This window comes from Drosophila virilis, chromosome 4 (assembly GCF_030788295.1).
Source record: "Drosophila virilis strain 15010-1051.87 chromosome 4, Dvir_AGI_RSII-ME, whole genome shotgun sequence".
NCBI lineage: Eukaryota > Metazoa > Arthropoda > Insecta > Diptera > Drosophilidae > Drosophila > Drosophila virilis.
Genome location: NC_091546.1, coordinates 18,395,883 through 18,419,223, shown reverse-complemented (window position 1 = coordinate 18,419,223; position 23,341 = coordinate 18,395,883). Strand labels below are relative to the sequence as shown.

At 38.2% G+C, this 23,341-nt stretch overlaps 1 protein-coding gene and 1 long non-coding RNA gene across 5 annotated transcripts in view; both read right to left on the bottom strand.

Annotated features, from left to right (window-relative positions):
• LOC116651369 (uncharacterized) overlaps positions 1–8,915 on the bottom strand; it is a 93,509-nt gene extending 84,594 nt beyond the window's left edge. Inside the window, exon 1 of the long non-coding RNA XR_004304341.2 lies at positions 8,310–8,915. This is a non-coding gene — a long non-coding RNA (uncharacterized lncRNA). The remainder of the gene's footprint in view (positions 1–8,309) is intronic.
• Positions 8,916–12,418: 3,503 nt separating this feature from the next.
• LOC6628569 (sodium-dependent nutrient amino acid transporter 1) lies at positions 12,419–22,836 on the bottom strand. 4 transcript variants are annotated; one of them, XM_002051484.4, is made up of 7 exons: positions 22,194–22,836; positions 17,516–17,591; positions 17,116–17,425; positions 15,594–15,873; positions 13,184–13,925; positions 12,849–13,125; positions 12,419–12,774 (listed from the first exon to the last, which is right to left on the bottom strand). In XM_002051484.4, exons 2-7 carry the CDS (start codon positions 17,588–17,590, stop codon positions 12,530–12,532), a joined length of 1,929 nt encoding a protein of 642 aa, XP_002051520.2. In that variant the 5' UTR covers position 17,591; positions 22,194–22,836; the 3' UTR covers positions 12,419–12,529. The 4 variants fall into 4 exon arrangements, with proteins under 4 accessions (XP_002051520.2, XP_015028005.1, XP_032293612.1 ...); XM_015172519.3 differs by lacking the exon at positions 15,594–15,873 and adding an exon at positions 14,045–14,282; XM_032437721.2 differs by lacking the exon at positions 22,194–22,836 and adding an exon at positions 22,032–22,053.
• Positions 22,837–23,341: the final 505 nt, after the last annotated feature.

The following is a 23,341-nucleotide window of genomic DNA, read 5'->3' as shown; positions in this document are numbered from 1 at the left end:
AGCGCTACATTAAAACAAAAAAAAAAATTAGTGCACATTTACGCATACACATTATACGGCTAAGTCTAGTTGCAAGTCGAGCGCTTAAAAAATAAACCAACCAATTAAAATCAAGTATGCAAAGCAGGGCTCCAACCGAACCGAATGAAACTAACTAAACCAACCGAACTACCGCCAATTGTTTTCTAAATCAAAGCTACCTCAATTTAGCAAACGGCTAAGCTTTAAAATTTATAATAAATAATAAATAAATAAATAAATACACATATTAAATAGTTTTTTAATAAGACATTTTCAAAAACCTTTGAAATCGACCTACAGATATCAGAGATTTCTATATTATTTATTTAATTATAATTTATTTATTACTAATTATTTATTTTGAATTATTATTCGTAAGAGACTTATATTGTTTTCATCTATATCTATTAATATATATCTAATATAATCTATCTATAAAATCTATATTTTATAAATGCATATATTTAAACAATATTTATTAATACTTAGCACAATTCCCAGAATTATTATAAGAAAGATATTAATAGATTTTCAATTAAAACACAAGATGGAAAATGCGCTTGTTCAAGGAGCCGTTGCAGCTGTTGCTGAGAATCAATCAACTTGACTTTGTAGCGCCAGAAAAGTTCATTAAACTGTTCTGCTTTGTTACATTAAGCTGTAAATACCCGCTCAGCCCGCCGGCCAGGGAAGAACCCCAGTCTGGCAACCCTGAACTTAATATGTTGATTCGTGTAAGTTGAGCCACTAAAAACACAAACTGGCAACCAAGTGAAATGACTTTCCAATGTGAATAGACAAAGCGAACGAAGACGACAATGGGAACGAGAATGAGAATATAAATGGAGATGGAGATGGGAATAGTCGTTTAATTAGTGGCACAGCTGAAAGCAGACAGCTTAAAAGCACGGAATATGGGTGGAAATCGTTAGTTGTTCAAGCTTAAGGCGATATCCAATTACAGGGTATACTCAAAACTTCAACTCGGCTTAAGGGAGCACATTGAATGTTGGTTTTTGTTGAAAACAAAATGAATTCTTAATTCGCGCGAAACGAGAAATTAAACTCGTTACAAATGGGTTCGAAGTGCAACAACAAATGGCACAGAAGAAATGTTATCAATAAATTTTTGATTATCAATTAAGTGAAGCGTAAATAGAGCATTTAGCATTTAGCACTTTGCCATTGCCATTGCCATTGCCATTCGAGTTGTGAATTGCCGTGCCGTGCGCTGTGGATTTTCGGTATTTCGGTAATCGCAATTTGGCATTTATTTTTGCGCGTCGAAGCGGAAGATGAATAGGGCAACCGATTTTGAGTAGCACCCCGTAGCCAACTCCATTGATGGGTGTATCTGTGTGTGTGTGTGTGTGTTAGAGTGTGTGAATGAGATTTATGTGAATTGACATCCGGCGCGACAATAAAGCTGCGACTTGTGTTTATAATTTGTAAAATCGGTTGCAGCTTTTCATTAGTCACGATTCCTTTATGTGCCTTACAAGTAAATCCGAACAATAACTAAACCAGTTTAAGCTCTTTCAATATGTACATTAAAGGCTAGAGGAACATTTTCCGGCTTTGCCCGGCGCACAAACAAGCTTAAGAAGAGTTGAAATCTATGCATTCGTCCACAAATGCAGCTTTATTCAAATCGATTCCTTAACTTTTGACAGTTCAACAACGCTTAGCAGCTGGATTTGAACCAGCCACTTCTCGCTCGGACACAGTCTTATGATCACATTCGCATTGCAAGCTTATATGTCTGGGCTATTGCTCTGTGTTTGCTTTTGTGTTTTACATAGCAAGCTTAAACATCGTTTTCATTCCAGGCAAAATATATATATTTTTATTTTGTTGAAAACTAAACTAAACTCTGTGCTTTGATCTAATTAAGTGCTTCCTTGGTAACTGCATTTACTAAATGCATCCGAAAAATCCCTTTGAAACTGTGTTATATTCCATGTTGAAATACTCAGGTGTAGACATCAGCAGGTGCTTCTGCAACTGGATTCTGAGGCGATGGCGAGGCGAGGCGAGTTGCTCTGGCATTGCGTTCTTAAATTGGCATTAAAAAGTATTTAGCATGTTAACAAGCCAACGTAGGGGTTTAGATGGGGTTCCTACCCGTACGCAAAAATCAAAATAATAACAACAAATTGATATGAGGCAAAGTTCATATGTAAATGCTAAGGAACACACACACACACACAGAGAGGGAGAGATAAACACGCATGCAACATAAATATAAACATCTATACGATGTGTATATATTATAGAAATTGGCTTTATAATCGGCTTATGTTTTGATATGGGGACAACAGGCAAGCAAACAAGCTTAAATTGAGTCTCGTATATGAAAAGGGCACTAACAACACGTAGGCAACTTTTGCGGGAGCGTGTCTGACTATGAAATACCCTTTAAGCAGGTCGAAGACTTGTTTCTTAAATAATATATATTTAATTACATTTTAAATGAAAGGCCCCAAATTTGTAGAGTACAATACATATAATTAGCAGATACTTAGATATCTAGTTATATATGCTCTACTTAGCATACCCATTTGAATAGATTATATATGTACAGGGTATACAAATATATTGCAGCAGCCAAAAGCGCAATTATGAGCATAAATAACATATTTACATTTTACCATGATGCCGATTGCAGATACGAAAAACTGAAAAATATTCCATTTGGAAAAATTTCGCAACAAATACATTTTCACAAAACTTGTGAAGCGCTTGCTCAGAAAAGCTATGAAAGTTGTTAAAATATTTATATCTAATTGGTAATTGAGTCTATTGAGCGTATAGTATGATATTTCTGATAATATATTTAAAAATGTGCTTAGTAAGCCACAATATGCATTATTGATAAATAAGGAAAAAGTATTAACAAATTAATAAGAAATATGCTTTTCCAATATTTTTGTAATTTTTTAAACGAGCTAAACAAAATCTTACATAAATATCTAAGGACATAAAAAGCTTTGAGTACTTTTTCGCTGCTTTTTACAAATATTGTAAATTGGTAAAGAGTTAAAACATTAAGAAAAGTAACTATATAATACTTAGAAAGAAACCAAGTTCGCCCATGAAGAAAGAACAAAGCGAATAAAATAAAGTAAATGTATGACAAGGAAAGCAAACAGAAGTTCTGCTACAATTAACTAGTAATCGATAGGTTATATTCGTATCTTAGGCAATTGTAATTAGACAGAAACAAGTGTGTACTTCAAACATTAATTATGCCTTTATTCATACAATTGCAGTTAGCTGACTTATTTGAGCACATTGAAATGTGCTTGCATTCATGCTGAGCATCTTAAAGCGACTTATTGTGGCGCCACAAAGTATGCAAGGCGTTTATTGTTGCTGCCTGATGATAAGACGCTAAATTCCAAAGATGAAACGACGGCCAGGAGAACCAACACAGGACCATTTATAACGGTAGCGAGCTTCACACAGCTGACACACAGCCAAAGCGTCGAGCTGCCATTGTGAGGGCATCTCCTGCAGCGGCTGCAGCAACAGCAATGCACAAATTAATGCACATTGCGGCAGAGCACTGACGGGGCCAGAGGCAGGCGGGGCAAGGCGCAAAACCCAAAGCGCTAGTTGCTGCGCTGTCAGACACAAAGGACACTCACAGCGGGGACGAGCAAGCGGACGCTGGGACAGTGGAACAGACACAGCCACACAAAACAAACGATGTGGTTGCAAATTAGTAGTAAACCACCAACTACATCAAGCGTGAGTCCAGGGCTGTGGATCAGCAAGGGGACGCTGGCGGTGGCGGTGGCGCTGGCGCTGGCGTTACACTTAGGTGCAAAAAATATGCAGAAACTCGCCAACTGCAGCCCAGAGCCAAGCCTGGTGAAATAGTGAAATAAGTCAGTCAACCAGTCAGCCAGCCGAGGCTGGCGGCAGCGGGTTAGCCGGGCAACAGGGGGTGAAGTGTCGGAGATGGAGTTGCAGCTCTCGTCTGAGATGAGAGGACATCGTGTGCGCATAGCTAACAAACAGAATTATTTCGTGCATCCTGCAAACGGATGCATGATAAAGGCAACAGCCAGTGAGATACACAACATCAAGAATGCGAAATCTTCATTTAACCATAACGAATTTGATATGCCCTTGCCCACAGCATTAATATGATCATCTATTCAAATGAAGCCCTTAAGCTTTAAGAAATAGAATATTCAATAAAAAAGTTAAGTCGCTTGCTTACTCTCACTTATTATTTGAAAAGAAAGCTCATGCTTGACAATAATTAATGAAAAGATTCAGAACAAATAAGTTTTTTATAAAAAGCACATGAAAGCATTTTTTGTAAAAAGCACATTAAAGCTTCAGAAAAAAGGAACTTTTAAAACAAAAATCACAAGAAAGCTTTCGAAAATCAAGTTATTGTACAAATCACATTAAAGCTTCGGAAAATTAAGTTAAGATTCAGAAAATAAAGCTTTTGTAAAATAGTTGTTGCGAAGCTTTTGAGAGACAGCAAAGCAAAGTGTATCGTAAACTGCATTTGGCATCTCTGACCTCTCTTTCTAGTTATCTCACACACACGCCGGCAAGTGCGTACGCCTTCCCACTCTGGCTGGTGCTGTCTATGGCGTGATAGTGTTGCCGTAGCGCATAAACTATGATGTGGCCATTGTTGTTGTTGTTGTTGTTGTTGTGTTGTTGTTGTTGGCAGTTGTTAGTAGCACGGCGAACGTGTGACAAGGCCACAGGAATGCTGCCAGCACCAGCAATAGCAACGCCAACGGCAATAGCTACGACAGACACAGAGAGCGAGAGGCCAGGCCAGGCAGGAAATACCGGATGTCACCGGATGTGGAACTGTGTGCGCCGCTGTCGTGTGACTTTGGTCATGGTTATGACTCAGGTGTATGTCTCTGCCTCTTGACTAAGGCTCGCCGTTGCCTCGCTCTTGTCTGTTGTCCGGGTGCAACCTGTGTCGCCTTTGTGCAGTCGGGCTGTCAGTTAAATGTCAACAGGATATGTGACTATAATAATTTGTTCGTTTCACCCAAACCGAGCGTTCCGCCCCCCGCAAATGTATATTCCTTTGACACCATTCGAACTATTGCAGCTGCATTTACTGATCGATAGCTGCTCAGAAAAATCCACCTCAATGGAATGTTAACTATAATTGTTAATATCTTAATTACTTTTAACGATATATTTTCAAAAAATTTCGGCAAAAGTTGTGAAGAAATATGCTGATTAACTGATCTAATCGAAGACTTCTAGTTCTTCTAAATAAATTAGTTTATAGTTTTCTATTTTTACACTGAGAAATTAGAGTAAGTACCTTAAATAGCTTCTTGACTTTCTAAAAAGTCTTATTTTAATTAAAATGTTACTGAAGGAAACAAGAAACAAGTTTTCAAACTATCCCAATTTAAACAGAGTTTTCTTTTTACAATTGATAAAATTGTCAATTTCCAGAGTTGGTGAGCAAACTATTATTATCCTCGAAGGAACTCGCTAATAACTTAATTATCTAGTGCAGCAACAATGCAAAAATCACAGCGCTGCGAATTGTATTGTAACTTTGTAAGCTATCATCACACGGCGTGTAATAATTAATAATTCATAGGTAATGAAATGCCGCAAAGTTTCTCACCTGGCGCATTATTTGAATTTTCCAATTTCCCACGCCTCATTCGGCAATTTGCCAAACGGGCTCATCGAAAGCCAAGCCCTGCCCCCACAACAACAACCAGTCAAACCGAAGCGAACGCCTCTATTATTTTTCAAATGTATATTTATTACCGGAAATGTAAAACAACAACAATGAACGCACCAGGGGGTAGACGGCTGAGTATGGGGGGAGGTCTGTGGCAAAATGACAACGGCGGCAACAGATGCTACAAATGGTGTATAATGCGGTTAGCTGACGCTAGATGGCGCTGGCGCTGGCACTGTCATTGACAATTTTTTGAACAGGAAATTATTTTAATTGATTTTGTGTGGCATTTGTTATTACAACGTAAATGAGATTTCGTTCGGGCAGACACAATTGTGCCCAGGCATAACATGACTCAAAAATAACAGCTGCCAAATGCCTTTTGGTAAAAATAAATCCATGCCGCAAAATTCCATTTCATATCATAACAGAAAATGAGAGAAGTGAGAAAGTCAACATTTGGAGAATTTTAAGCGCACGACAAAAGTTGCTCAAGGTCACAAAATTTATGCAGCACAACAAAAACCAACAAAACTAACTTCTGCCTTATTAAAAACACTGTGCAACAAAGTCTTGCAACAAAGACTAAGATTTGATTGCAATATTTATCGATAACACAGAGGCAACTATCGAACTATCGTGTAATTCCACCCGCATGTGTGGAAAAATCGCGAAAATCCATCCGATCGGCTTCAGAATCATTTTCAAAGAAATTTGATACGTTCTTGGGTGGCGAATGCGTTTCAAAGTTAATTCTTCAGCTTCAAGATTCTCATCGCAAGACTAAAATGGGTGGAAACCTTAATGCACTTAAAACATATTTTTAAATAGAAGTGGAGATCAAGATGAATAGGTCATAGCTATCATTTTTAGCACAAAACGTTTCACGGGCAAGGCCGGACTATACCCGCTACTATATACCTATATAATTGATAGCCAAGTAAGGTTAAGAGTTGAGATATTCTACATTTTATAGCAGATTCCGCTATTTTGTTGATCAGTGCCCATTTAACCACTGTTAATCCTGACAGTACGCCTAGCTGCTAAATAAAATTCACGCCAGGCAAAAGCAGGCAAAACATTCAACCGAATCTGACAGACACCAATGGAGACTTAACTTGGCTCGAAAGAGGCAACGGAAATTGGCGCGCTGTCGGTGTCCGCATTCACGTTGCCATTTTCTTTCCTCGCTGCCCCAGCCCCTCCCCGGCCCACGCCCACAATTCGCGTTGGCATCCTTGTTTTGGTTATTTGTTCAAACAGATGTTGCAGATATTGCCAGTTGTTATATATGTAGTTGTTGCCGTTGGCGCTGCCGCTGCTGTTGCTGTTGCTGTTATTTGTTTCACTGTGGTCGCCATTGGTTTGGTTTAGTTTTTGCGGCCTGGACGGGAGCTGGAGCTGAAGCTGGAGCTGGAACTGAAACTCGTGGGGCGTGCCGCGCCAGAACTTTTTGACTAAAGGTGGGCACTATTGCCACAGTGGGGTGTGGCAAATGACTTCTGCGTTTTTGCTAAATATGTAATTGTAAAATTTGAACTGAAACTTTGTTGTTGCTCCTGCTGCTGCTGTTGTTGTCAGTGCGAATTTAATACAATTTTTTGGGAAATGTAAATTTTTAAGCCACACATAAACCCCAATAAAAAATGTTTGTTACGTTTTCAAAATATACTCCATGAGTTAATAGAGCAGCTAGCAATTCGGTGTATATACAAATTGTGGTAAACAGTGTACAATTTATAGAAATTTTGTCAGTGGAAACCAAAAAATATGTTGCCATGCATTTAAATGAAATGTTCAAAAAGTCAAGACAAGTCTATTTCTGTTTAATTAGAAATTCTTTTAAAAATATATACAAGAACCAGATTTAATTATTTCTTTTAAGCAGTTATCTGGAATGTAAGAATGTTTTTTCTAAGAAAAAGCACATAAAAACTTGAGAAAAAGTATTTTTTAATAAAAATCGCATGAAAGCTTTAGAAAATTAAGTTTGTGTAAAAGCGCATTAAAGCTTCCAAAAAATAAGAAACTTGAAGTTTTCTAGAATTTACAGGTTATCACACAAAAGCTCCAAAAAGCTTTCAACAGATTTAATTGTTGCTTTTACGCTGTTTAAGTTGTCTGGAATGAGCTTAAAAACATTCCAAATTGTTTTTAAATAATACTTCAAGTGCTCTCAAATATTTTGCCGAGGCCATCGACAAAAACCATGTCCAAAATTTGCAGTGGCTTTGCGCCAATGGACATCATCAAAATTGCGCGTTGCTAAATTTAAGCAACGACCGCAGCCTATTTATAAACATTTAACAGAGTTTACACACACACACACACACACGCACACACACACACGCACGCACACAAATATTAAAGTGTGGGTGAATATTCATGGGTTGCACATCCGCTTGTGGCACGCCGCAAACGCTGCGGCGAGCCCTGCTGTAACCCCCTTCCCCCTTCCACTCAGGCATGCCTACCACCGTGATCGGTCGACAGGTGTCGCTCGATAGCCTTTTTCTCTTTGCAAGCCAAAACCAAAAAAAAAAACGTGTGCAATCAAATTTATGAAATACGCCAAAAAAAAGCTTACCTTAATCCGTTTTAACATAATTTTATATTATTGCCGTTTCTTTATCTTTATTTCGGTAGTCTTTCTCTTTTTCTCGTACGAACACAAATTAAAAAGGAAACAAACAACACACAAACACACTCGCGCAGCACAGCAGCCGCAGCTCGGCTTCTGAAACCGTTTGAATTCACAGACTTATAGTAATTTATTAATTATTATTAACACATTGTTCAATTCAATAATAAATATGATTTCTTAGGCACGTGAAAAAGAAGAAATCAAGTGCAAACATAACTCTCTTTTTAACTGTCGTGACTTCGCAAAAAACTATTCTTATTAGCCTTGCAGCGCGGCCGACAGTAAAAAAATCGTGACGTCATAAGAGCATTTTTCTGGTTTCGTTTAAGCGCGGCAAAACCCACAGCTTGGCCCGCCATAAGAACTTCACGCAAAAAAAACTCAACAGTATATTCTTTAAGCTCACGCTCAACAAGCACAACACATTCGACTGCAGCTCAGCTACAATATAGACAAACACTTTCTTGCATTTTTCACTATTAATTCTTAACAAATTGCGAATTTTTCTGCGCCGCGCACAAATTTTACAAGTTCTCTTCACTGTGCACATTCCGAAGCAAACGGAACTATGAAAACGATCAGTGAGAAGAGCAGCAGTGCAACTCTCACGCAGCTTGTGACGTCATAAGAGCATTATTCTTATTAGCTCTTAGGGTCGGCCTCGGCCATATCGGCAATTTATGCCCGAGCAGTCAGAACTATCGAAACGATTATGAAGAACAAATTATTATCGATAACATTTTGTCAACTCAAATGGCAATGACACCCTGTTAGCCCGCCTAAATCTACGAAACTTCTTCCTCTTTCCTTGATGTTAGTTCATTCGTGCCATCTCGAAAGGATTGTTGAGACCGCCAAATTTTCGACTTATTTGTCGACTTCACCTTTTTTTTTTTAAATTATTTTCTGTGCGTGGGTGTGCAAATTGACGTGTGTCTGACGAAAGGGCAAAGGTTAACACGGAACGAGGTTAAAGTTACGCATCGATGACGCGCGACGCGTTGCCTTTGATGGGCGCCTAATTAGCGACAAGCCGGTGCAAATTGTTTACTAATTGGAAAACTAAGATTTTCTTTGAAATTAAGCTTTTCTACTTCAAGTCATTCACCTCTAAAACCCATCAGGTAAATCATTTTAGATTAGAATGTTAAATGGAGCTTGTGTACATACACATGGCGCAAAGAGAAGAAACTGTAAAACATAACACTCAACTGCAAATAACAAGCAATACAATTGCAGTTAGGTTTTATATGCAGGCACTATGAAAATTCAATTACTTAATTTTTTGCTCACCACTTCGACCGCCACACACACACACACACACATGCATACACATGCATGAACGCCATCTGCCATCTGCAGAAGAAATACATACGTACATACACAGCTGGACAGAGATAAGAAAAGAATATGGACGTGCATAGTGGCGCCACCTGTCAGCTCTTCTAAGCATCAGGCATTTGGCAGCAAAATCGCGCACACGCCCACCCCCACCCACAGTAAATTACATAGAGAATTTTCCCATTGCCGTGTAAAAGATGTGTGCGAATGCCTGGCACACACTAAAACACAGTACGCCAAAAAGAAGAAGCGCAAAACCCATTGGAGAAACTGGAGTCTAAAAAGCATATAGCCCCCCCCTACCCACCTAGACCATCTGCACTCCGCACACATTTGCGGCTCTTTGCATGAGCGCGCAACTTTTCTTGCAAATCCCCAAAATTTTCTGCCTTTCATTTCATGCTGGTTTTGCTTTTAGTTGCAATCTTGTTCTACCCTGTGAAAAAAAAGTTAGCATATAGCGGGTATTTTTACTTGAGCTACAAGGGAAGACAGTGTTGGTAGGCAGGAAAATAATAACAGTAGAATATAATTATATATATATAGCTTTATTATTTTTGAGTTTGTTTATAGGGCATCTGCTGGTCGCACGCTTTCTATTCTGTTTACTTTTTATACATTTATGTTTATTTTTTTAACAAATACAAAACAAGGTATGCAACTATCGGTTGTTCATGTGAGTACAATAGTTTTTTCGCGCTCTCATCTCTATCGAAGCCTTTGCTTTGTGCACACTTTCCTTTTGTTGCCTTTTTTTGGTCGCGCTGCTGATGCAAGACGAATGCGTGCGTGGGCGCTAAAGAGTAAGAAGAAAGGCAAATACTAAAAGAAAAGGGAGTATAGTAGAGCGAGAGAGAGGGAGAGAGAGAGAGAGCGCGCATTGAGCGCTCTCGATGCTCAATGCTGGCGCGCTTTTTAGCTTTTAGTTGAATAGAATTTTATTTGGATTTGTTCTGCCTGCATGAGTGTGCTCACATATGAGCGTGTGAGTGTTGTGTGTTTGTGTGTGTGTGTCTGTGTTTGCTGGACTCTCTGCTGATTGGCAACGTGTTAGACGAATGAAACTAGCAAAAAAAAAAAAACGTCTTCGACAACCGTTAAATTGTAAAACTTAGCTAATCTAATTGTATCTCATTTAGCAGCCCCTGAATGTATGCTACATGTGAAAAGCTTTGTGTTCGATCGAGTTGAAATACGTCCTTTAGGTTAATAAAAATTTGTACACTCATTTGCATTGGCTAATTACAAAAAAAAATATGCCTTAACTAACTTAGCATAAACAAGAAATGTGTTAACAAAAGGGAGCCGACTAAGCGGCATTTTCCTTTTTCGTTCGTTTTCGCAGCGAGAAAACTTAATTATGTTGCATTTATTACATGAAATAAACCTCCTGTTGCCTTTCATGATAATTACGCAACCAAACACAATATAAAAAAAAAAAAAAACAAACAAACGACAAGAAATAACCGCAACTACTTAGCAACATTATACACTTCCGTGCAGCTTCCAAAAAGCGGCCAAAGCGTAATTATTGTTGCGGTAAACGCCAGCCACGCCCCTACCCGCAATCCGCCACCCACAGCCACCCACTCGTAACCACGGGCCGTGCTATTTAATTTCTTTATAGAAATGCCGGCTGAGCGAGCGAGCGAGCGAGCGAGATGGTGCGTGGCGGTGCGCAAGAGTGCGAGAGAGAGTGCAACATATATGACAACGTGCCGCGAAAATTAATCCATTTGCTGTGACAATGACTTTTATGCGGTTTTGCAGCGAGGCGGCCGCCATCCGGAATCCCGGACACGGCCCAGTTCGCGGCCAGGAAGCCGGACAGTCGGAAAAAGTCAAGCCGCAAGCCAAATGCGGGCATAGGGCGAAAAAAAAAACCAAAAAAAAAACAAAAATGTTCCGGAACAAAAAAAACCAAGTTGGGTTGCTTTACAATGCCGCGACATGTAAATATTTGGCGACATTTATAAAATAAAAAAAAAACACCGTAGCACTGCTCTGGTCCGAGTCGCGTTCCCCTTCCCGGTTCGGGTCCGGGTCCGTGTCTGTGTCCGTGTCCGGCGTGTCCTTATCAAAGCAATTATCTCGAAGATGTCCTTGCCGCCCGCAAAGTATTTCGGCTTTCCACACTCTTTGTTTGCAGTTGGAAAACGTAACGGAGACAAAGCACACAACATTTCTCTTGATTTTCCCCGCCAAGCGACGCATTTTGCCAAATTCCAAATTGTCAATGTGATGGTCAATTTGTGGCCAACAGCCAGGAGTGGAAAAATGTGGCAGTGCGAAATTGAAGCTAGCGCATGCCTTTTCCAAGTAAAACTGAGCTGATTAGGCGACAGACGGGAAGGTAGCTCCGGCAAATAAATGTGAGCTAGATATTTGAGAGCTTTTAAGTTAATATAAAGGAAATTTCTATAGCTGAGTTTCGAAAAGTTTCACCTTACATTTAGTAAGATCTTGTCAGGATAAATAGTTAAATCCTATTTCGATTGATATACAAATGGAAAAAGCTACTTTTCATATTAATCCTTGAGATTCTTTGGATAAGAGTTCATGTTACTTAGATTAGGATATTTTTTAATTTCATTTAAATTTGAATACATTCAGATGTAGAATGATAAAATTTCCTATAAATGAAATAAATCAAAGCATAAATATATATTTAAAAAACAATAAATTAAAGTCTCAGTAAATGTATTAAAATCTTTAATAAATTCGTTACATTTTATTGGCACACTTAAAAGTTATTATCGCAAAATACTTTTCACAATTATTTACACACAACTCTTACGAAAAAAAACCAGAGATCTCACAGTTTAACCAAGTATATTCTGCTTAATGCTAGCCCAAAAGCCTTGGCCCCGTTTGGGCGTCAGCTCGTGCTCAATTTTCTTATTATACTGCTCACGGAGCAGCGGATCGGAGGGTCCCCAATTCTTTTTGGGCTTGAAGGCGCCGCGTATTTTCTCGCGCCACGTATTGCCCGGCTCACGAATGATGGCAACCAGCATCCAGAAGGGCAGCTGCATAACACCAAAGGCAGTGATGGTCCAGCCAATGCCTGAAAGGAAGCGAAGAAAGCGGAGTGAGAGCGTGAAGGTTAAGGCTGGCAGTGTGGGGAATCTTCAGATTTACCGTAGGCCCAGGCGGGATATGGCTGTTTGTTATAGGTGAGCGGCTCGTAGGTGGCATAGAAGTATATCAGGATGACGGTCATGATGAGAGGCGTGAAAATGCCCCAACAGAGGCGCCAGTAGAGACCGACCTTGCGGCCCAGCATGAACTCGATATCCTTGCAGAGACGATCCGTGCCATAGATCCAGCCAATGGTATACAGCTCCGCAATGCCCAAAACCAAGGCTATCATCGAGGCGCCAAAGAAATCCACCAGTGTCAGCATATACTGACCGCCCTGTAAGGAATAACCAGATTTCGGTTGACGAATCCAAATCCAATTCCGCAAATCTTACCGGTGTAATGTACATCAGACCTATGACAAAGCTAACGACTGCAATGAGTAGGGAGCATTGCCATTGCTTGAAGTTGGGAAAGCGATCGCGTATCGCAGTTACCGTGCAGGAGGTCATGGCTATATTGGAGCCAATGCCCAGAACGAAGAGCATGAGAAAGAAAAGTACCGAGAAGATCTGTGGCAGCTGCTTAAACTTGGCTATGGCATCGGGATACGATATGAATGCGAGTCCGGCGCCACCTTTGACCACCTGGCCAATGTCGTCCGTGCCGATCTCGTGCGCCAAGTGTCCCAAAATGCCAAATATGGTGAAGCCGGCCAATAGAGAGGTGGCCGTATCTAAAGCAGTCACAATGGTCGCATCCCGATGCACATTGTGACCGAACTTGTTGAACGACGAGTACATGATGATGTTGCCAAAGCAAACGGACAGCGAGTAGAAGCATTGCGTGACAGCCGCATACCAGACCTTCGGGTCCAAGATCTTGCTCCAGTTGGGCTTGATGAAATACCAAATGCCATCGACAGAGCCAGGCAGGGTTACCGCACGCACCAGTAGTACGCCCATGACGACATATGGAAACAGGGCGAGAAAATAGGAGGCCTTGCCCGAGCTCTTGACGCCGCGCCGTATGATCAGAAAAACGCACAGCCAGGAGATTAAGAGGCCAACGACTAGCTCCCAGTTGGGCAAACCAATGCCATCCGCAATCTGATCCTTCTCGCGCAGCACCTCCTTACTGAGAATGGTGAGAAGTTCAATTGAGTTGGACATAAAAAACCTGAGCCAAAGCCAACACCTCTAGAGTTTTAGACTAGATCTAACCCAACTAAGCCCAAAGGAGACCCAAGCACTTACACATAGTACAGCTCCGAGCTGGATATAATACGATCTGAGTTATTTTCTATCGAATTTTGTCCTCCCATCCAATTATTGGGCGCCGAGTCGATACATTTTGCGCCCCATTCCGCACGACACGTTGCCCAGGGCAACGGACTGTGGAATGAGTCAACGAAATACCGACAAAATATGGCCACCAGTGAGGCGTAGTAAGTGCTTAGCATGAACACCTGGAATGCCTGGCCGACGCCAACACCTTGATGATATTGGGTATAGGGAGGAAAGAGTTAATCACAGATCAATTAGATGCCATAGCCAAATGTTGATGTAGACATGAGTTGATGCTGAGTCTGAGCTGAGATATTAGTTGAGTTGAGGAAATGCACGTGTTTAGTTTAGAAAGAGTTTAATTTAACAACAATTTATTAATAAATTGTCTTAATACTAAATTAGAGACTTGGCATGCAATAACTCTAATGTACCTTCGACCATTCGTAAGAGTAAGACAAAAATTTTATAATATACGGAATGGGCGGGATTTCCATGTGATCCCAAAATTACGGTCGGGTTTCGGACCAATATTTTATCTTCTAGATAACATTTTCGAAAAGTTCTGAAGTTAAGACCTCAAATAATATGCAACTTAATTAAAAAAATTATAAAAAAAAAATCAACATTATTATCAAATTCGAAAACAAGCTTTTAGTAATTTTTTAATGTTTCTGTATCTAATAATATTAGCCAATTGAGAGAAGAGACTTTGTCGAATGGAAGAAATCTCTACACATCTCTAATAGGAACTTAAGTAAAACCTTTTTGTGGATTACTTTAATGAGAAATTAAGACTTATAATTTGTAAGGTATTAGAGAAAAGAAATTGTCGGATGGAAGAAATCTCTACACATCTCTAATAGGAACTTAAGTAAAACCAATTTGTGGATTACTTTAATGAGAAATTAAGACTTATAATTTGTAAGGTATATTAATAATATTAGCCAATTGTGAGAAAAGAAATAGCTGGATGGAAAAAATCTCTACACATATCTAATAGGAACTTAAGTAAAACCAATTTGTGGATTACTTAAATTGAGAAATTAAGACTCATTATTTTGTAAGGTATTCATTGTTATTCGCTTGAGGTTGTACCCTTGTTCCTTTCGTCACAGTGAGATGTCAGTAAATTGAATTGGCCTTGCAACGCGTCGCATATCAGCTATTGGCTGTTGCAATCGCCCAGGGTATATTGCAGCATCGTCTAACCTCAGTGGTCAATTGCTGTCAATTTAGGCGCCACAAGGGCGGGGCGGACCAGCAGATTTGTTGGTTGCGTAGCGGGACTCATTCAATTAATATCGCATGCCAATAAAGCGAGCATTGAACGACCATAAACTTGAATCTGGCACTGAATGCTAGAGTGTGCTGCGATAAGATTACCAGAACAAGGCACGCAAAAAAAAAAAAAATAAAAACAAACAACCCATGCCCCAAACACAGGTACACTAAGAACAACAGCACCAGGAACCAGCACTAACAACTAGATTTGACAATAGGTAGAAAAGCCACTTACATAAAGTACAACTCGGCGGATGCGACGGGCTGATGCTGCTGCTGCTGCTGCTGTTGCTCCAATTGGGGCCCAAACGCATTTAAGCTGGAACTCGGATTGGAGCTAATGTTGCCCCGACTGGAGGCCACACACTGAACGCCGTTGCCCCAATCGGTGCGACATTCGGACCAGGGCAGCGGCGAACGAAACGAATCGTAAAAATAATTTAACGTAATACCCATTATTCCTACGTAGTACGTCGTGACAAGCGATATCGATATCACCTGTCCAATGCCAATGCCTGGGAGTTACGATTCGTTGTTGATGACAGTTGCGTTATGAGTATGATAGATGAATTGTGAATGAATAATATAGTTCATTTAATATCGATTGTGAATCATTCCCATAGTTATTTAATTTCATATAATAGCTGTGCATAGCGCTAGCCTCTTGATATCAATTATAGTTTTACGTTAAGTCATTTGTCGATCTATAATTCATTTTGTCTGCAGCTTCTGGTTCATCCAACAATTAGTACAGATAGATGCTATTTCTCTGAGTTAGTCTTAAGGCTTGATTGAATTGATGAATTTTCGCTTTCTATTGGACTTCAGCAAGTTGAACTAAAGAAATGCACAGCTATTGTATTGCATTATTAACTAAATAATATTCATATACACTTGCAGTTGGTTGAGATCTGCCTTTGCATCATATATTATATAGATTCTAAAGCCCTTCACTCTTAACTCTCACAGATGATATTACAAACACTCGTATGCTGATTAGGCTTTAAGCTTTTCATTTTGCTATTCTAATAAATAAATAAATAATATACAATGAGAAATAAAAAATACAATAATATTTGGTATCAAATCATAAGTGTGTCTACTGGAATATCTCAGAAATAGATAAGTAAATAAATAAATTATTCTTGAGTCATGAACAATCTAATTTCAATATTAGTCAGCCGATTTAACTTGTCTATCTTGGCTTACCTTAACTCGTCTGCATTTCATTATTAACCAATAATAATTGAGATATTGTTATTCACAAAGCAATAACGAGTTACTCTTAATACAACAACAGAAATAATACAATACAGAAATGATTCATTAAAAGGAAATTCCAGAATTTCAACTATCTTAAACTGAAACTAACCAAAACTTGTCACACTCTTGATGCACATTTAAACAAAATCAATCAATTACTTATTCTGGTCATCAGGGCTGCAAACTGGGTTTGAACCATGCTGGTTCGAACCTAGAGCTCTCTGAGAACCCAATCTTAAGCCAAACAAGTTGATCGATAAACAGTTGACTTGAAATATTAAACTTTTTGTGGTTCACTTAGATCAAAATTTCCATAAAAAAAATGGCCACCTTTTCAGGCCGAGCCAAGCTTAACAGCTTATAGAAATGTTTTTACTTCCCCGATTTAAAATTGTTGTCAACTGTTTGGTTGATCTCCATTCTTGCTGCAAGTGCATAGAAACTTCGATTTGTTTCGAAGTTGGCATCGATAATTTTCGCAAAATTTCGCTTACCTTTCATGGCTGGGCACAAATCGAATACCTTAACGGAACCGCGACTGGAAAACTGCCCAATTACCATTTCCAGATAGTAAATCGGTTTGCCAATTAGGAATAGCACAATGAGATATGGTATGAGAAAGGCGCCGCCGCCATTGTCCAGCGCTGTGAACGGGAATCGCCACACATTGCCCAGGCCCACGGACATTGCGATACAGGACATTAGAAACTCCACGCCCTTGCCCCAGGTATCCCGTTCGCCTGGTCTCCCGACCGATTTGCCAGCTTCCTGTTCGGCCTCCGTCTGTGTCTCTGCCGGCAGCGACTATGTGTGTGTATGTGTGTGTGTGTGCGGGGAGCAAACGATTAGTTTTGGGTCATTCAGATTTCGGCCATAGCCTTTCTGGCCACTTACCGACATGGCCAACGTGCTGGTGGTGCTCTGTCCATCGTCGCCCACAAACGCTGGATTCCGCTGCGACATTTTCATTCTGGACTCAATGTATTATTTGAAAGAGCGCGAGAGAGAGAGAGAGAGAGAGAGAGAGAGAGAGTTCTATGAGCTGCGGTCTGACAATTAACACTGGTTGTTATTTTGGTAGATTTTCAGCGGAATTGTGATCATAACAGAGACACGCCATAAAACTGACAATCAGATAAACCGCGTACAGATAAAAGCTGAATATGCATGACTGCCTGACCTGCAGTTACCCCTTATTTTCGTTTTGAAGTCATTTTTTTATTGTTTTAATGGATATCTGTCTGAGGACAATAAACAAACTGCTTAGAAATGAAAGTGTGAATTATTTTAGCTCTAATGAACTCGAAGAATATATTTTGAATTGTAGAGTTGTACCAAGGGGCACCTGTAATAGTTCTTAGGGTCAAAGGACTTGCATGATTTCTAATTGGAGCTGTTCCGTAGTGTTGCAGCGTATGTCCGCACTAAATTCCACTATCATCATTTCTTACATTTGTTTGCGTATATAAAGTATTTGCCTAATTCCACTATCAACATATCTGAAATTCTTTGCGTATGTTAAATATTTGCGAATTGTAAAGAATTAATCTAATTCCACCATCAAAATTTCTAAAATTTTTCGAATGTTACATTTTTTGTGAATGTGAAAAATGTTGACTGCACGTCGAGACAAAACTTGTTCGCTTTTTCTTTTCTTTCGCATTTATAATATTGTTGTTTTGGGTACTATAAAAGGTGATTTTTTAATGAAAAGCCATACTTATGGTTATACGCGAGTGTTAAACATGAATGAATTTTCCGTTGAATAAACTTTATTTGTTAATTGAGTGGATTACATTATAAATTGTATTTATAAATATGGCTGACTCATATTCTCATTGCTCAAGATCTCAGTTGAATATAAAAATGTATTTTATATATTTTTTTCTATATAATTAAAAATAGTTATATTTAGGTGAACTCTTCTAAACCTTTTCTGCTGGTACAGGGTATTTAAATGATGTCAGCTTCACGAGCTAAATAGCTGATAAAGGGCGGAAACATCCCGAGCACAACTTTGTATTTGCAAGTCACCGAAAATGCAACAGTTTATGATTGGCAAAGATCGCATGATAAACAAATTATAATATTTGCATAAAAAAAAAAAACAAGTTAATCTCTTGAGATATTGTTCTGCACATAGCAACTGCTGATAAATGAAGTTAAGAAAGCAATTGCAAAAGAATCAGCTATTTAAAAAATGCCGCTAAATTCTTTTGTTAATTCAATAAATAAATAACGTGTCATTAGAATTATGAAATGCACTTGACTGATGATATCTCGATAAGATGTCTGGAAGTGTTAAATACAAATCAGAGTGTACACAAATTAGTGCCCCGCCCATTAAAATGCAGTCAAGTGTTATAAAAGATGTCTAATAGTGAAATTTACTGCGACGGCACGCAAACAATCGCTTAGCCACAAATACGAGCACTTCTATAAAGATAACGATCCCCAATTTAACTGGCCGAGTACTGCAGTTTTTGTTGATCTAATGATAAAAGAAACAACTCGCTCTGTTTGTGTATTTGCAGATTTGTTTAAACAATTTACACATCGTTTCGTTTATGGCGATTATTAACCTAACAATAACCAGCTGTTAATTATATTTAACAGACGGTTAGCAACTTTCAAAACGGGTTAATCAATTTCTGAGAATAATCGACGTGTTTAGTCTGTTTTGCTTGCTCTCTCATCGAAATGTCTATTATAATTAATATATAATTTATAAATTGTTATTGCATTACAATCAGATGAGCTTGCTTGGTTTTGCTGTTTGAGCGTCGAGTCCACCAGCAGACGACCGCAGGTTCAAATCCAGTTTTTATAAATTTGGGAATTGGGCGCGGGAATTTGATCAGCTTTGTATATGTCTGATATTGGCGCCGTTTATTGACCCGGACGACGCCTGGTAATTTCTTCTAGTATATCATTATCCATTTTATATCATAAGATAAGATTAATCGGGTCAAGGCTTTAAGTTTCAATGTCATTCAATGTCCATTTGCTATGTTCAAGCAGAGACAATATAAAGTTTATATTGTAATTTCACATTTGTTTTGGTAGATAACAAAGTTTTTATAGAACCAGGTCATTAAGATATGGTTATATCTTAATTTTAGTTCCACATAATTGTAAGACTAGTTATCTAGTTAATAACTCTTCCAGAACCTTTATTTTGTGGTAATTTTCTACACAACAAAAATCGAATTATAATTTACGCAAAAAACAAAAAACAGACTTTCGAGAAATGTTTCATAAAACGTTTCGAAAAAAGTAAATGCCCTTGTGGAGGTTTTTATAATATTGTGATTGAATATGTAACGCATAGAGACAGCTCCGACTTCATAAAGAATATATATATTTTAAATCGGACCACTTTATCATAAAGCTGCCTTAAGATCGATCGGTCGCAAATTAAGTACTTCTATGATTTTTTTCTGTTCCAAACTAAGAATTTGTTAGAATTACTATGTTCCCTACATATATGGTTAATCTTTTCAACATCGGACGTCTATATCATGTAGCTGCCTTAGGAACGTTCGGTCGAAAATTAGTTTATCGTAAGGTAAGCTTATGTGTTTATCAAGTAAAATTGAGCATAATCTATATCTATATATATATCTATTAACATGGTGTACTATATCATATAGTTGCCGTAGGATCGATCGATTGAAAAGAAGGTTCTTATTTGGCAAATTTTTCTGTTTTCCAAGATATTTCCATCAAACACGCATCAAAATCGTAAGACAAATATCTAAAAGGGTATTAAATGTTCGGCATGCCGTAGATCTCCCAACTTTTACGTTTGTTACTAAAAATTTTGGAATGCAAGAAATTTAAGCTCTGAATAATAAAGAAGATATATTGTAAAAACTTCAAACTACTTATGATCAGGCTCTTCAATTCAGCTCTTGCAAGCTTTGAAATCTTCGAGCCCACATTCAAATATTCACAGTCCGTTTCCCAGGTAATTATAAGTAGATCAGGGCTAGGGCAATGCTCGCCAAAAACTGACAAAATAATGTGAATATAATTAATTTAACAAGCTAATATTAATTTGTAGGAAATTTCAACAAAACGAACGCTGTCTCAAATAGTCTCAAACAAATTCCTGCACAAAAAAAAAAGATAGAAAGTCAAAAAAAAAAGAAAAAACCACATGTTTTGGTACAATTGGGAAAAACAGGTTTTAAATTCTGCCTAAAATATTTTTATTATTTTTTTTTCGGTTTGTATAATGAGCAAAAGAAGAAGCAGAACAGAAAACAATGTTAAATCAACTTCAGTTGATGAATCAGCCAAGCTGAAATTATGTTAAATTATGTGGGTTTTCGAGTACCATGCTTCGACAGATTCTCAAAACTGACGTCACTTTTGGCGTACGAAATCAGTTAAGAACGGTTTTAACTAGTTTCAAGCCGTACAACTTGAAAGTTGCTCGGACAACTCTAGAAACGGATGCAATGCGAATTACTCTCAGCGAAGTTTCGTGCAATTTCATTTCTTGAGGAACTCGTTCATTTTTTAAATTCCTTATTAGTTATTTGATCATTTTTTTTTTGGGGAATCTTGTTCTTTTTATAATATTTTTTATATTATTATTGCATTTGTTTTGCCATCTATCCTTATTTATTTTTCTTAATTTATATAAAACATTTATATTAATATTATAAAATAGTTTTTTATATAATTATTTTATATTATTTATTTATAGAATCCAATTGGATTTGGCTGATCCATTTGATGCTCATTATTAACAATAATATTTGTTTCATGTTTAATAGACCGCCCCCCCCCTATCCATCACCTTCAGGCCCGTAAACCAGTTCAATTGACGCTTGTTAGTTTGATAATCCCCCAATATCCGGGGCTTTGCATTAGTATGCAAAAACGTGTTTCATGGCGTGCTTGTTACCCGCGTCGCCAAAAAGCCCCCCCCAAAAAAAACTACAAAAATACAAATATTAATGAGCATGTTGTATACATTGCGTATACGTCACAAGCCAAACACATTAATTAAAATAAAAAAGAAAAAAAAAGAAAAAAGAGAATTTACAAACCACATTTAAAAAAGAGTATCTGTATAGCCGAAGTTTATATACTCTTCATGAGTGAAAAGCTTGGATTCTGTTTGAATTTTATTTTTTAAGGGATTTATGCAATTGATATACTCTTCTTGACTTTATATCTTTTTGTCAAGAATTGGCCAGACTATGCTAGTAGTGTATATATTGAGACTTCCTGATTTACCAAATGTAACAAGTTTAAGTAAGTTGCTTAACTAATGAGTATATTATATCTATATCTATATATCTAATACTCTACATATTTAGGGTTCAGTTAAAGCCCACTCAATTCGAGCAGCTGAAGCTTTTGTCAAGTCTCATCAGAGCCAATTAAAACTAACCTTAGCGTAGCATTTTATGCTGGGCTTTTATGCTGTCAGCGGCAGTTGTCCCTGGGTTGAACCCCCCCTCCCCGCACATACAACCCATTTGCACAGTGGGCAAACGAGTCACGCGCTTGCGCAGCTGCTGCAATGGACCGTTGAGAACTTGCTGGGCTTTACCTGCACTTTAACTGTTAAATGTAACTGTTGTTGCTGTTGTTGTTGTTGTTGTTGCTGTTGTTGCGCCTGCTGATGTCAAAAGCTTCCGCTGCTTGACTTAAAGCTGCCTGCGTCTGCTTCTTCTTCTCTTATTTGTCTTTAACTTGGCTACAATTAAGTTTATGCTGATTAACAGTTGCTGTTGCTGTTATTGTTGCTGTTGCTGTTATTGTTGTTGCTGTTATTGTTGCTGTTGTTGTTGTTGCTGTAACTGGCAGCCAGTTGTAACCGCTTTGAACCGGCCAAAAACAACTTTGCTTTGCTTTTATTCAACTTTAACTTTTGGCCCGCACATTCAAGGCTGATCTTTTGGCTATTTCCCAAGCATTCAAATTATATAATTGTTAATTTTTTATTGCAGAATCCTCTTCAGATCTCATCTGAAGGCTGCTTCTTCTTGTTTTGCTGGACACTTCCGCTAGACACTTTGACGCGCACGCAAACGAAACCGAAATTTAATGCCGAACGTAAGAAAAAAAACCCGTTATTATTACTAATACTTATTATTATTATTATTATTGTTATTATTGTTATTTTTGTATTACGTGCGTATTAAATGGGCAAAGCTGTTAAGTGAACCGACGATCGCTTGGGCAAAGCGCCAGCAGCCAACTGAGTGAGCCAAGGCGCAGCTCGGAGGGTTTTATGGCGAACTTGACTTCAGCCGTGCACAGTGGGATGTTTTTTTATAAAATCGAACAAAATTATATTTGCCTTAATAATAATAGAGTAAAATAAGCCTAATTTGCCGCACGTAAAACGCTTGAAATTAAAACGTAGCAAATACTGAAAATCGTATTTGATAAAGCGGAAAGAATATTTACTATATTTTAATTAACAGTAGGATATATTAGAAATTGGTATTGCCAACTGAATATATATAAGAATTTATATTTGCAGGGCATACAACTATCTATTCTTTTGTTTTCTTATTATACTTTTACAAATTCCATAAATAATTATAAACCTGATTTGGAGTTTGGCTGCTGCCACTTTGTCCCACTGTGCCAGGCAACGCAAAACCGCGTCGATCGTTGTTTTTTTTTTTTTTATTGTTGGCTCAAAGACGTCGGCAGGGCGAATCACGAAATATAGGTGAAAGCTTTGCG